This window comes from Pristis pectinata, chromosome 43 (assembly GCF_009764475.1).
Source record: "Pristis pectinata isolate sPriPec2 chromosome 43, sPriPec2.1.pri, whole genome shotgun sequence".
Lineage (NCBI taxonomy): Eukaryota > Metazoa > Chordata > Chondrichthyes > Rhinopristiformes > Pristidae > Pristis > Pristis pectinata.
The window spans coordinates 637,570-652,687 of record NC_067446.1 but is presented as its reverse complement, the minus strand read 5'-3'; the positions used below and the strand labels follow the sequence as shown (position 1 = coordinate 652,687).

At 48.6% G+C, this 15,118-nt stretch overlaps 1 protein-coding gene across 10 annotated transcripts in view; it reads right to left on the bottom strand.

Annotated features, from left to right (window-relative positions):
* LOC127566573 (cyclin-dependent kinase 16-like) overlaps positions 1–14,460 on the bottom strand; it is a 79,151-nt gene extending 64,691 nt beyond the window's left edge. For 9 of the 10 annotated variants that reach the window (XM_052008992.1, XM_052008993.1, XM_052008994.1 and 6 more), the window contains exon 1: positions 14,215–14,460. In XM_052008992.1, the coding sequence (XP_051864952.1) occupies positions 14,215–14,238 (24 nt within the window). In that variant the 5' untranslated portion in view covers positions 14,239–14,460. Of the gene's footprint in view, positions 1–5,411; positions 5,575–14,214 lie in introns of those variants that run through there. The other variant, XM_052008995.1, reaches the window with a different exon arrangement.
* Positions 14,461–15,118: the final 658 nt, after the last annotated feature.

The following is a 15,118-nucleotide window of genomic DNA, read 5'->3' as shown; positions in this document are numbered from 1 at the left end:
ATATTGCGGCTGGGTTAGAGGGTAAGTGCAGGGGGAATCCACTGCCTTTGATCGGCCACAAGTAATCTACCAAGGATACAGTCGCTCTGATCCAGCAACACCACACAAGAGCAACAAACAAACACTGAGGGCTAACAATGGACTTGCACTCCTGGTTTTGGGAGGGGTAGCCAGGGCTTGTGAAGACAGCTCCAGGACATCACCCAAGTGTACAAGCTTCTTCTACTCATACCACTCCAAAAAAATTCTGCTGCCTCACAGTTCTAGTGACCTGGGTTCAATCATAACCTCTGGTGGTGTGTCCGTGTGTGTGTCCGTCCGTCCGACGGGTGCAGTTTCCTCTGATGTCCTAAAGATATGCAGAGAATCTTTGGGGGGGGGGGGGAGTGCAATTGAAAGGAATGTGGGAGGATTAAAATGGGATTCATTATGCTTGATAGTGGGTATGAACTCTGTGGACCGAAGGGCCTGACACAGAGCTGTATGGCTGCGACCTGCACTGTTAAAGTTGGATAGAGAGGAGGGAAGGCATTTAGACAGGGTGCCATTGTGGTACATATCCACAGGGAGGACAACAGCAGTGTGACCAGTTAACACCTCGTCTAGTGCAGCGATCATCAAATGAAGTGATTAAATAGAAAGACTTGATAAAGCACTTCCTCAGTGATTTACCTCCTGCTTCCTGGCTGCCATCTGCTTTGGCCACCAAGGCCACCCACCACATCACCTCTTCCTGCACCACCCCTCCCACTCAGCCCCCTTGGCCCCGATACCTTTCTTCACATCCCCTGTAGTTCTGTACAGGCTCCCCATCTTTCCTGACCTTCAGCTCAGTGCGGCGTGCGCGCACTGGCCGACAGCAGCTCCTGATCCAGCAACACCTCCGTGGCTTTGCCACCATCTCCCCCCCCCCCCCCAGTCCTCTGCCTAAAACTGCCTACCTTTCAAATCCCAGCCCACAGAACTGATCCTCCAGCAACTGTGCACAATCCCCCTATAGCCCCTTCAATGGTATCTATGCCTCAAGCATTGGAATCCACATCCCACCTTCTCTAAAACCCCCTCCAGAGTAAGCCCGGCTCAATTCCATTTTTTATTCCACTGCACCTCCGTGAGGCCCACGGGGACATGCTTCTTTCCCACGTTTTGAAAAGAACACTTTATGAATGCAAGTCGAGTTGAATTACAATGTGGGACCAGTACGAATGCCACAGAAAGCTGGGGAGTGGGGGGGGGGGGGGGTGTTGCCGTCAGTCGGACAACAGGCAGGAGGAACAGTAAGACTGGTCCAATTAGGTCAGGGACAGGAAGAACAGAAAACTCGGACTGACTTGTTACAATGGGTGCAGTGTTGAAAAGATTCTGTCTCAGACATGATTCACAGCAAGGCTGGCACTGGGACTGAACACCATTCACCTACACTTCCTAAGAACAGGCTTACAACTCAAAGCAAACAGCAGCTTGGGCGACCAATAGAGAAGGCATACACACATATGTTCATCAGCACTTAAACTAGTAAATCACTGCTGCCAACTTGCACTGTCTATGCAGCAAGCAAGCAATACTGAACCTATACTGGGATTTCAAGAGGTTGCTATTTATTTAATTGGGACATTCCCAAGCAGCTGAGTGTCCATGAACTTTGTTCTCCGATTCGCCCAGTGGTCCAAACATCCTATCCTGCATGGAGAAACGATAATCCACGGCACCTTCTTCTCTCCCGGATGGAAGCAAAAGATCATTTGGCATTGTTTCAAGGCCAGCAAGGGGTGATCTGGCCATCATATCCCTTGTAAACAACAAGGGTACCTAATCATGCTTCAAGAACCACTCCAGAGTCAGTCATCGAGTTGCACATCACAGTAACAGCCCTTCACCCCACCACATCTGCACCAACCATCAGGCACCCATCTACACTCATCTCATTTTTTTCCTCTTACATCCCATCAACTCCTCCCGATTTTCCTGCCACCCACCTACACACCAGGGGCAACTTACAGCAGCCGATTAACCCACCCACCAGCATGCGTGTGGCACACGAGAGAAACTTGAGAGGCTCGAGACCGAGCCCCTGTGGGAGAGCAAGGAGCAGCATCACACTGCAGCAAGGTTGGTACAGAGGGCGCACTGCAGGAATGCAACACTGAGTGAGAGGCAGCGTCGAGAGAGTGTCGGACTAGCAGAGGGACTGCCTTCAGGAAGACTGGTCAAACTAAAGCCCTTTCAGATGACATGAGAAATCACACACAACAGAAATAAAAACAGGGCAGCTCTCCGCGGCACCTGAGACCAGTGTCACTGATCCTTTACTTCAAATGCTGCAGTGTGCGAACTGAACACTAGATTTTCCAGCATCACAAGTGGCTGAACATCAAGAAATGTTTAACCACCTAAGGAAAGCTCCAACATCCTTAGAGAGCAACACTTGCATTTCTCTAGCTTTCTTCACCATCTCAGGTTCTCCCAAATCCCTTCAAAGATTTATTGAGACACAAGAGACTGCAGATGCTGGAATCTGAAGCAACAAGACATTGCAGGAACTCTGTGGGTCAGACAGCATCTGTGAAGGGAGATGGACGGATGTTCCCTCCACAGATGCTGCCTGAGCCGCTGAGTTCCTCCAGCATTTTGTCTGTCGATCAAAGATTCTTTGGTGTGCTGTCAGCAGTGGAATGTAAGCCATACATGGCCGCAACCTGCACACTAAACCCCCTCAGAGTCCAGCAAAGTGATTAGGGGGCAAGTGTACATTGTCTGAGGGATAAATCCTCCCCAGGACAACCTGCCAACTTTCACGATACTTTACATCACCGAAGTGGGTTAGGGGCACAATTGTGGGCAATTGTCCTCTCTCCACCAGAGATGTTTTGGTCTCACTGGTACCTCCCCCTTTGCTCTTCATTGCCTTCAGTCCAACCACCATGGCCCATATCCAACATCAGACTGGGGTTTGCAGCATCAAAGAGAGTCATACAGCACGGAAACAGGCCCTTTGTCCCACCATTTTACACCAAAGCTGCACTAATCCCACTTTATTCTCCCTGCATTACCCATTAATTCACCCCAGATTCTATCACTCAAACATTTATAGTGGCAATTTATAGTCATGGAGGCATACAGCACGGAAACAGGCCCTTCAGCCCACTGAGTCCGTGCCAATCATCAACTACCCATTTACATTAATCCCATTTTATTCTCCCCACAGATTCATCAACTCCCCCAAAATTCTACCTCTCACCTACACACTAGGGGCAATTTACAGTGGTCAATTAACCCACAAGAAACCAGAGCACCTAGAGGAAACCATTGTGGGACAAGGTGCATATAGTGGCCAATGAACTTATCAACCTGCATGTCTTTGGGTTCTGGGAAGAAACCAGAGAATCCGGGGGGTGGGAACCCATGCGGTCACAGGGAGAACTTGCAAACTGCACTCATTCACTGCCCTGGGTCTCCAGAGCTGCGAGGCAGCACTCGACTAGCTGCACCACTGTGCCACCAACGATAGAGGGTTCAGGGTAAAAATCCAGTTTCTCACAAGGAGGGTGTACGTTGTTGATGTGGCAGTCATGCTTAGTTTATGATCAGGATCCTCAAGCTATTTTAGTGTGGCTAGGGTACTTGCAGGGCTTGGTTGGGAGGCATTGGTAAATTATGTTGAGACTGTGGACTCAGGAATAGGTGTCTTCGAAGTTCAAACTATGTGTTTGTTTAATGGATGCGTAATTTTTTAATCTATGAAGGGACACGGGGCATACCAGTTCATAAAAATAAAGTGCTGGAGGAACTGTGGGTCAAGGCAGCATCTGTGGAGGGAAATGGACAGTCTATGCTTCGGGTTGAGATCCTGCGTCTGAACTGAAAGAAGGGAGATAGCCAGTACAAAGAGGTGAGGGGTAGGGGGGTGGGGCAAGAGCTGAGAAAGCAAGAGGTGGATCCAGGTGAGGAGGGGTGATGGGCAGATGGAGTCAGATGGGGGAGGGAAGGGTGGAAATAGCAACAGAGGCAGGTACCAAGGACGTACACTTGGCTGTGGTAGCAAATCTAGGTGAGAAGTGAGAGGTTGGCCAGGTTAGGTCTTTATTCCTTGGAACGTAGGAGAATGAGGGGAAACCTTGTTTAAAATTATGAGAGGCATAGATAAGGTGGATAGTAACAGTCTTTTCCCCAGGGTAGGGAAGTCCAAAACTGGGGGTCATGGGTTTAGGGCAAGAGGGGAAATATTTAAAAGGGACCTGAGGGGCAACATTTCCACACAGTGGGTGGTGAGTGTATGGAACGAGCTGCCAGAGGAAGTGACCGAGGCAAGTACAACAGTATCACTTAGGGAGCACTTGGATAGGTACATGGAGGGGTGGGGCTTGGAGGGACATGGGCCGAACGCAGGAAATTGGGACTAGCTGGGTGGGCACCTTGGCTGGCATGGACTGGTTGGGCCGAAGGGCCTGTATCCGTGCTGTATTGCTCTATGACTCTATGAGAAACTGGTCGAAGAGCAGTAGAAGTCACAAAGACTGGTTATTGTCTGATCGTCTTGTGGATTTATTTTGGAATTTTACATTTTAAGTCTTCCTGCATTCACCCATATTTTACTTGGTTCGAGCCAAAAATACTAGCTGCCATTCCTTCCATAACGGCCCCCCTCCTGCAGGGTAATGGCTGCTTTGGCCCACTCCCTTGCAACAGCAGCTGTCTCTGCACTGCTCGAGTAGTGCTATGCTGGATTTTATCTGAAGTCTCAGAGTAATTGCATCCACAACCTTCCGACTCTAGCTGCAGTTCATATACATGGTGATGGTACTGTGTCCCTTCTGCTCATGCCTACATCAATGGTCTATAATCAACTCTCCTGCCATGGTTTCCCACTCTGGTATTTTAGCTGTACTACCAGATACAGTGAGCCACACCTCCCTGAAGTCTAATCTTTCCTCTAACAGTCGACCAGCTTCAAACTCTGGGCTATGTTTCATTTTATCATCTTTACTTCAACTTCCTGCTCTCTTCCACCGCCACAATATTACCAATATTTCTCAACAGTACGGCTCCATTGTTCTAAACAAATTTGATCAAATATTCAACTCAATTGGTTTACTGTTCACCTGCAACATCACACAGATGGAAGCTAGCAGCTCAACTTGAACAGTTAACCAGTTTGGGACTCAGGGTCTACCCTCCCTATCTCTGTAACCCCCTCTGGCCCTGACCCTTTTGCATCTCTACAAACTCCGACAGCCAGCACAACCCTCCTGGTCTCTGCCAACCAGTATCTCCTTTCCTCTTTCTGTAACCTCTGCCAGCCCCTATCCCCTTTCCCATGTCTACAACATTCACCTGCCCCTCTACCCCTCCCTGACCCCTGCTTTCCTCCCCGTCACCCCCAACCGCTGTTGCTGTGTCACTGACTGTTGTACCTTCAGCCGCCTGAGCCTCAAGCTCTGGAATTCCTTCCGAACCTCTCCGTCTGGTCCTCAGGTGCATTGAGACACTCCTTGAACGTGGCCTCTTTACAGGGTTAGGGTTAGGATCAGCACCTGCACAATTTCTTGTGTCTCTGTCTTTGAGATACCTCTTGGCCCCTTGTCCAAATATCTCCCAAGGTGGCTCGATGTCAAATTTGATCTTATAAATGCCCTGAGGTGCTTCATGAGGTTAAAAGAATTACGTGAAGCTGACTGTTATTGCTGAACACGCAGCCTGGATTCAGGCTCTGCAGCAGCATTGGGGAGTGGTGCACTGTCCAACCTGGAGCTATTGGATGAGTCATTCATTAAACAGTCAATACATTCCAGAAGCAAGCACCACTTGAAACACGATGTTGTTTCTGGATGACATGAAAAGGACTGCATAATTGCAAGTTACTTCTAAAGGTCACCACAAGAAAATACCGGGTGCTGTCACGACACGTCTGCTGCCATCCGGCAAAGACAAAAGTGACCAAGGAGACTGGCTTGGGCAATAGACCAGTCAGCGCACTACCCTGTCAGTGGCACAAGGGAGCCACTTATTCTGCTTTCCTCCACCTTTCTTATTCATTACCCCACCTCCCCTACCAACACAACACCAGGAAGGCAGATCTGGAGCAACTAGTTCACGGCAAAGCCCCGAGGCAAAGCCAAGAACCAACACCCAAACTGCTCTTTTTCTCAGATCGATGGGCACGCAAAACGCAGTGCAGGGAACTATTTAACTGTTGGTGGCAGCAACAGGAGAGGCCAGTTGGAGGTTCTTCCTGGCTGGATGAACCAAGGTGGGCCAGATAATGTCCCACTTCTAGTGATCTGAAAGAATCAGAGTGGCCATTTGGGGCTATTCTTGTGGGATTTTGGGGGGGGGGGGCTGGTGAGGCAGACTCGCAGACATCCTCCGAAGCCCCACAAAAATGTTACACATTAAAGATGGTGCTCAGTCAAAGGGGTTCTGTTTCAAGGAGCATCCTGCAGGAGGGAAGAGAGGCAAAGGGTTCGAGGCAGGGAATTCCAGAGCTTGGGGCCTAGCCAAAAGGTACGACCGCCCAGCGGCACAGCAATGGGGGACGGTTGAGGCCAGAGTTGGAACAGCCCAAAGATCTCAAAGGGTTCACAGAAGAGCACTGAAGGAGGCCATTTAGCCCACAATAGCTGCGTTCAACAGCAATCCAGCAGTCCTGTTCCCCTGCAGATTCTTTCCTTTAGACTCTTCTCCAGTTCCCTACAATTGAATCTGCCTGTGTATTCTGGACCCCTCACTGTGTAATGGTGATTTGTTCTGATGTTTCTTTTGCCTATCACCTTCCTTTTATGCCCCCCGATTCTTGACCCTTCATCAAGGAGGAACAGTTCCTCTTTGCATATATTCTTAATGATTTTAAATATCTGTCAGATCCCCCCCACACCAAACTTTCTCTGTTCCAAGGAGAACAACCCCAGTTTCTCCAGTTTATCCATGTGACTAAAATCCCTCAGCCCTGGAATCACTTTGGTCAATCTCCTACATGTAGTAGGGCAAGCTGAGTCAAGTTCCTCGGGGTGAACATCACCGACAGCCTGTCCTGGTCCAACCACGTAGATGCCAAGGCCAAAAAAGCTCACCAGCACCTCCACTTCCTCAGGAGGCTAAAGAAATCTGGCATGTCCCCTTTGACACTCACCAATTTTTATTGATACACTATGGAAAGCATCCTATCTGGATGCATCACGGCTTGGTCCAGCAACTGCTCAGGGCAGGCATGGTAGTGTAGTGGTTAGTGTAACGCTATTACAGCATCAGTGACCTGGGTTCAATTCTGAACACTGTCCGTAAGGACTTTTTTTTACGTTCTCCCCACGTCTGTGTGTGTTTCCTCTGCGTGCTCCGGTTTCCTCCCACATTCCAAAGACGTACGGGTTAGGAAGTCGTGGGCATGCTAATGTTAGCGCCAGAAGTGTGGCAACACTTGCAGACTGCCCCCAGAACACTACGCAAAAGATGCATTTCACTGTATGTTTCGATGTACATGTGACTAATAAAGATATCTTATCTTTTTCTACAGAGACTTGTGGATGCAGTTCAGTACATCACAGAAACCAGCCTCCCCTCTGTGGATTCTGTCTATAATTCTCGCTGCATTGGTAAAGCAGCCAACATAATCAAAGACCCCTCCCACCCTGAGCAAGCCCTCTTCTCCCCCCCTCCCATCGAGCAGAAGATACAAAAGCCTGAAAGCACGTACCACCAGGCCCAAGGACAGCTTCTATCCCACTGTTATAAGACCATTGAACGGTCCCCTTGTACGATAAGATGGACTCTTGATCTCACAATCTACCTCGCCGTGGCCCTTGCACCTTATTGTCTGCCTGCAGTGCACTTTCTCTGTAACTGCAACACCTTATTCTGCACTGTTAATGTTTTCCCTTGTACTCCCTCAATGCACTGTGATGAAATGATCTGTATGGATGGCATACAGAACAAAGCTTTTCACTGTACCTTGGTACAAGTGACAATAATAAACCAATTTACCAATGTCCTCCTCACCCTCTCCAAAGTCTTCATGTCTTTCCTTAAGAACGGTGTCCAGAACTGGACACAATACTCCTGTTGTGGCTGATCGAGGGTTTTATAAAGATTCATTGTGACTTGCTTGCTCTTGTGTTTTATGGCTGTTTATAAAATCCTGAAATCCCTAAGCTTTTTTCTTTAGGAAGACATTTTCTCAACTTACCCTTCCCACTTTCAACAAACCATGCACATATACCCTTTTGTGCCCCTTTTTCTCCAGTGTTAGGGAGGGCTGTGGGAGAAGGGTTACAGGGATAGGCAGGAATGCAAGGACTGATTGAGGTTACATGGGAAAGGATGTAAGGGTAGAACATAAATAAAAGGAGTGACCATTCAGGTCTTCCTGTCTGCTCTGTCATCCATCGATATCATAGTTGATCTTCTACCTCAGCTCCACTTTCCTGCACTTATTTGTCAAACACTACTGCCTTTTATAAATCATGAAGGCACGCCAGTGGCTCTACTTAGTTAGGAGTTTGAGATAAGGTATCTTTATTAGTCACATATATGTCGAAACACACAGTGAAATGCCTCTTTTGTGTAGTGTTCTGGGGGCAGCCTGCAAGTGTCGCCACCATTGCATGCTCATAACTTCCTAACCCGTATGTCTTTGGAATGTGGGAGGAAACCAGAGCACCCGGAGGAAACCCACGCAGACATGGGGAGAATGTACAAAGTTCTTACAGACAGCGGCCAGAATTGAACCCGGGTCGCTGGTGCCGTAATAGCGTTACGCTAACCTGTACACTACCGTGCCTGACTCTTGCAAATTTCTACAGATGGTGGAGAGCATTCTGGCTGGTTGCACCACAGTCTGGTACAGAAGCTACAATGCACAGGATCGCAAGCGGCTGCAGAGGGTTGTAGACTCACACAGCTCCATCACGGGCACAACCTCCCCCACCATTGAAGGCACCTTCAAGAGGTGGCCCCTCAAGGCAGTGGCATCCATTTCTAAGGACCCTCACCACCTGGGACATGCCCTCTTCTCGTTACTGCCATCAGGGAGGTGGTACAGGAGCCTGAAGACTCACACTCAACGATTCAGGGACAGCTTCTTCTCCTCTTCCATCAGATTTCTGAACAGTGCATGAACACTACCTCATTATTTCTTATGCACTATTTACTTATTTTGTAGTTTATAGTGATTTTAATGACTTTGCATTGTACTGCTGCCACAAAACAACAAATTTCAGGACATAGTGATAATAAACCGGATTCTGAATCTATGCTGACTCTTTCAAATTCTATTATTTTCTAGATGCCCCAGTACCACTTCTTCACCAATAGAATCCAGTGTTTTTCCTATTATTGATGTCATCTAACTAGTCGACTGGTTCACAGTTTCCTACCTTCATCCTTTCCTATGTTTGCTGCATTTCATTCTGTGGGAACTGTCCTTGAACCTATGGAATTTTGGAAGATGACAACCAGCATGTTTACCATCTCTTTCAAAACCCAAGAATGCAGGTCATCAGGTCCTTGCGATTTATAGCCTTTTAATCACATTAATTCCCCAATACTAATTTTTTCCCACTATTGTTAATAGCTTTTGCTCACTCACTCTGGACCCATCGCTCTCCACTATATCCAAGAGCTTTTCTATCTTCTTCCCTGAAGACAAAGTCTTTACTTAACTTCTCCTGTCATTTCCTTTCTCCCCCCCTCAATATAGTCTTTTCCTGTCTTGACCTATAAAAGACCCACATGAACTTTAGCTGATCATTTACTCTCTACATATTTATACATGTTTTCACGGCCATTTTAAATGTTAACCATTGCTTGCTTACCGTCATATCTAACAATTTACCTTATAGTTTGCTTTACATTCAGAATTAAGGCCCTGGCTTCAGACTGAACTATATCACTTTTAATTTTTATGCAAAACTCTGTTGTATTATGGTTGCTGTTCCCTATACTTTCTTCATCCCCTAGATCAATTAACTTCCTCATTACACAACTCCAAATGTAAAATTGCCTGTTCCTTGTTTTTTTCCTCAAAATATTGATCTGGAAAACCATTTCTTAAACACTCTACAAATTCATCTTGCTAATTTAGTTTGCCCAATTTATATGTCGATTGAAGTCCCCCACTGTTATTGTATTACCCTTGTTACATGAACCTCTAATTTTTTGATTTATACCATGCCTTATGTTACCACCATTGTTTAGGAGTTTACATACATCTCTCAGCAATGTTTTCTGTCCCTTTGCACCGCTTGATTTTCTGAATTAAGATCCTTCCCCTCAACTGCATTTATCCCATTCTTTAATATCAGGGCTACCCCACCTCCTTTCCCGTTTCGCCTATCTCTTTGAATATCTAGTTCCCAACTATGTTCACTTTGCAACTGCATCTCGAAAGTTGCCCTCAGACCCTATCCATTAATTCCACTGTTATTTCACCCATCTTGTTAAGGCTGTGTGCATTCAGATAACATGCTATCAATTGTGTCATTTCATTGTTTTAACATGCGCTGATTCCGATTGTACTTTTACATGCAATATCCCTTCCTGACAGACTCTTGTTATCACTACCCTCTTAGCTACCCTGCACAGTCCTGATGAAGGTCGACTGTTTATTTCCCACCATAGGTGTTGCCTGACCTGCTGAGTTCCTCCCGCATTTTGTGTGTGTTGCTCCAGATTCCAGCATTGGCAGAACCTCTTGTGTCACTATTCCTTTTGTGTTAACTTCTGAATTTCTCCTCACTGGAACCTTCTAGCCAGTCCATCCCAACACCCTTTGCTCGAAGCCTCACTGGGTATTCAACTTGCGAGGACACCAGATGGGTTGGGTTTTGGGGGGGGGGGGGGGGGGCAGTGGGGGGGGATGTATGTACAGCCTGTGCCATGGAACAACCCCACTACGGAATGCTTTGACATGCAGGACCGAATGCTCCAGCTGCCCGTTCTGCTTTGAGTGTTTCATCAGGTCGAAGACTGAAACATGACACAACACACCCCCCCCCCCACCCCCACCCCAAACAAGTCAACTCGCTTCCTCGTTGGGGAGTGCAAGGCAGCGAGGTTGCTGTGACCTTGCACATTCCAATTCACGCACAGCCTACTTAGCGCCAAAAAGTGGGAAATCTTTTATCGAGACGAAACAAAAATCCACAGATGGCTGTCCCTATATTTAGCCAGAGTCTGTAACACATTGCTGTATTAGCCAACTGGGAGGGACCAAAACCAACCGGCACCCCAATGTTTCTCCTGCATTTGCAATGTAACCAACCCAGTTTTCTCTGCTTCCTCTTGGGTTCCAGCTCTCTCTTCCCGTCGAGGCCGCAGTTCCATCCACTACAATCCCAAGCCTTCACCAGTTCGTGGACATTTCACGTCTACGAGCCAGGTATCAAAGGACAAACAGACCAGCCAGGTGGAGCTCTGCTCCAACACCAAGCTCGCACCATTCAATGCTCCGCCAGAAACAACATGCACCATTTAAGCAGCAACGTTAATGCAGAAAATAATCCCAATGCTTTACACAGGAGCAGCATTAAACACAGAACCACATTTTATGACAGGTGACCCAAACCTCAGAAGTAGGGCGGTTTTAAGGAGGAAAGAGGCTGAAGTGTACAACTGGGAGCTCAGAGATAGGGAGGGGTTGGAGGCTGGCAGAAGTTGCAGAGATAGTGAGGGGTGGAGGGCATTACAGAAATGGGGTTGGGTGTAATGGTCGGAGTGGGGGGACAACTGAGATATAGGAGATAAAGAGGGTTACAGAAATGGGAAGGGTATGTGGGCTGGGATGGGTTACAGAGATAGAGGGGCTTAGGAGACAAGGAGGGTTAGAGGGAGGGATGTAGGGGTTGGAAGGCACTACAGGGATGGGGAGGGGTGTAGGGGCCAGAGGGGGTTACAGAGATGGGGAGAGGTGTAGAGGGTTACAGAGATAGCGAGTATCGGGGCCAGAGTGGGTTGGACAGGGAGGGGTGTAGGGGCCAGAGGGAATTAATGTAGGGGTTGGAGGGGATTACAGGCCTAGGGAGAGGTTTCAGGGTCCAGAGGGGGTTGCAGAGATAGGGAGAGGTTGTAGGGTCTGGGGGGGGGGGGGGTTACAGAGACAGGGAGAGGTGTAGGGTCTAGAGGTGGGGTTACAGGGATAGGGAGAAGTTGAGGGGTCCAGAGAGGGTTACAGAGATAGGGAGAGGCCGTAGGGTCTGGGGGGTGGGGGGGGTTACAGAGACAGGGAGAGGTGTAGGGTCTAGAGGTGGGGTTACAGGGATAGGGAGAAGTTGTGGGGTCCAGAGAGGGTTACAGAGACAGGTGGGATGATGGAGCTGGAGTGGGTTTCAGAGACAGGAATGGGTGCAGGGGATGAATGAGATATGCAGGTGGGCAAAAGCCTAGAGGGGTGATTTGTGGCCAATGGCAAGAACTTTAAAAATCAAGGTGTTATTCAACTGGGAGCCAGTGTAGATAACAAAGCATGGGGAATTATAGGTGACGAGGACTCGGTGTGTGCAAGGACACGGCGCACAATTTGGGATGACTTCAAGTGTACAGAGAAGGGTGGGGGTGGGGGGGAAAGAGGCCGGCTGGGAGAGCGACTGGAGGTAACAAAGGCACAGGTGACGGTTTCTGCAGTGGGTGAGCAGAGTTAGGCAGGCAACCGCCTGGGAGGTGGTCACCCAAGCAATGGAGCCGACAGTCCGTGCATGGCAGCAGGAATGCCAAGTCTCCTCTAGCTGCGGACAGCTGCCAGGAAGACTGACGGAGAACAGAATCTGTAACGTTCTGTCATTGCCTCCAATATTTGGGAAGAGCAAATTTCAGCTCGTGTGTTGGCCAGATAGAGTGGATGGATGGAGGGAAGGCCAATGCTTCCTTTAAGATGCAACACCCACAAAAGCTCCTACGTCACAGGAGCTCAAACCAAGTCGACCAAATTAACTCCAGGAAACATCCCTCGCTGCCTTCTTCCCCTCTCATGACTGCTGCTTGTGGCTCTCGCACCCCTTCTCCACTAACCCTCCGACCATTGGGGCATTTCAGCTTTGCCCCAAGAAGGGCATCTGTGTTCCAGGCCGGTCACTCACTCGCCTACATCAGTCAAGCCAGACGATAAAGGGCTGTGGTACCTTTGGGTCCTGGGGGGAGGGGATGTGGAGGTGGGTGGTGGGGAGAGAAACTACCAATCACTCACATTCACGGGCAAAAGCTTCCTGATGGGACCCACCTCCCTTGGCCAGTTACTTTGTGAGTCAAGCCACTGTGCTCTTCACAGATTGTCAGAACCAACACGATGCAGAAAAGGAGAGGACTGAATCACAAATGCAGACTTCGATACAAAGGCTTGATGCAGAGAGAAGAGGGTTGGGGGAGGTGGCAGGAGATGGAAAGCAAAGCACTTCAGTACCCCGCTTACACTTCACATAGCTCCAGACATTGCCCAGATCTTACTTTCTAAACCTGTAATCTCAGGCCAAACCCAACAGTGGCTAACCGCTGCCTGGATAGAATTTTCTCTCTCCCTGCCTCCCCTCTCGCCTTGCCTTCAAACACAAAAATCAACAATAAAATTACATTTTTTGGTGGGGGGGGGGGGGAAAGGTAACCCACACCCCGAGCACAATGCAAAACTTAAAAGCACAATTATTTAAAGAACATCAGCACACAAAAAAAGCCTTCCATGTAATCCAGAGGTTGATCTTGCAGATTTAAGCTCCCTTCCAGAAAGGCAGAGAGAGAGTGAGCTACAAACGGAGGCCTGTGCTGCAAAAAAAAATCGCCTGACAGGCACCGTGAATCCTTCTCCCACAACACTGTCCCAGTAGAAGAAAAATTTAAATACCGCACACCATTCTAGGTACTTCACCACAATCCAATGCAGATCGTATTTATTAAGCATGGCAAGAAACGTGCCCATGAGTTATTTAAAAACCAGTACTGCGAGATTTAAGAAAGAAAATAACCTCTTTTTAAAACAAAGAAATAAATACCCCGTCCAAAGAGAAAAGGTGCATGATGCAGAAACAGCAACCTATTTAAAGAGAAAAAAACCTCATTTAATAGAGGCAAAGCGCCTGCGCGAGTACAGGGCTCCTATGTCAACAATGCAGAGCCTCTATGTATCTTGTAACTCACCCCTCCTCCTCCTCCTCCCCCCACATTTGCAGCAAAATATAACAGTCACAAGTGCAAAGCGTCGGGGACAAGGAAATAAGACAATAAATAAGCTGGTTTTGTTACCTGCCAGAATGAGAGGACCACCATGGGTTGACAGCCCCTTAAGGTTGGAGGTGGAGGGATGGGGGGAAGAGGGAAGGGGTGGAGGGAAGGGAGGGTGTGGATTTGCTTGTCAGTGTGTCTCCCAATAATCCCCCGACATTGCTACACCATTGCCCCCGCAGTGAGACACAAACAGACGCTGCAGCCCTGCCAACAGCTGCAGGGAAACAGGAATCCCGGACGAAGTAGCAAAGAAAATGTAGCGATTCAGCCCAGCTATGCGGGCAACTGAGAGGAGGGAGGGTGGGGCAAAGCGGACAGTGTTTCACACTGAATCCCCCCCACAACACCCACCCTCTTACCGATTCCCTCCCACAGTGCATTTATCAAATGTACCACTGGTGCATTGGATCTGAGGCCACACGGTTATTCCGCGCCTCTTCAATGGTTTTTGTTGTACTGAACAACCTCCATCTCCCCTCCTCTAATTCCAAGTTGGTTGCAGCCAGATTCCATTCAACAGCTGCGGGGTACGAACTGTGCCAACTGCGTCCTGCTTCAAATGAGGGGGTGACGCGCCGGTTACAGTTCTTACTTTCAACTTGCCGGCAGCGCAACAAACTCTGACTTATGAACTGCGGTTATATATTTCACTCCAGAGATAAGGTGGTGCTGTTGCATCCAGAAGTGAGCGGCTCCGGGAGAACTGAATTTCTTTCCGTCCCATCTCCTCCCCTTCTCCGGTCCCGGTTGTTTAGTTGCGCCACCGTGGCCGCGCCGGACGACGGGTAATGTAGTTCTGCTCAACCCCAGCCTCTCGGGAGCGGGACCCACCAGGACTACAAGCCCCGGCATGCACCGCCAACAACGGGCTGGATGATTGACAGCTCCCCTGTGCAGCATGACGTCATTGTAACTCAGAAAG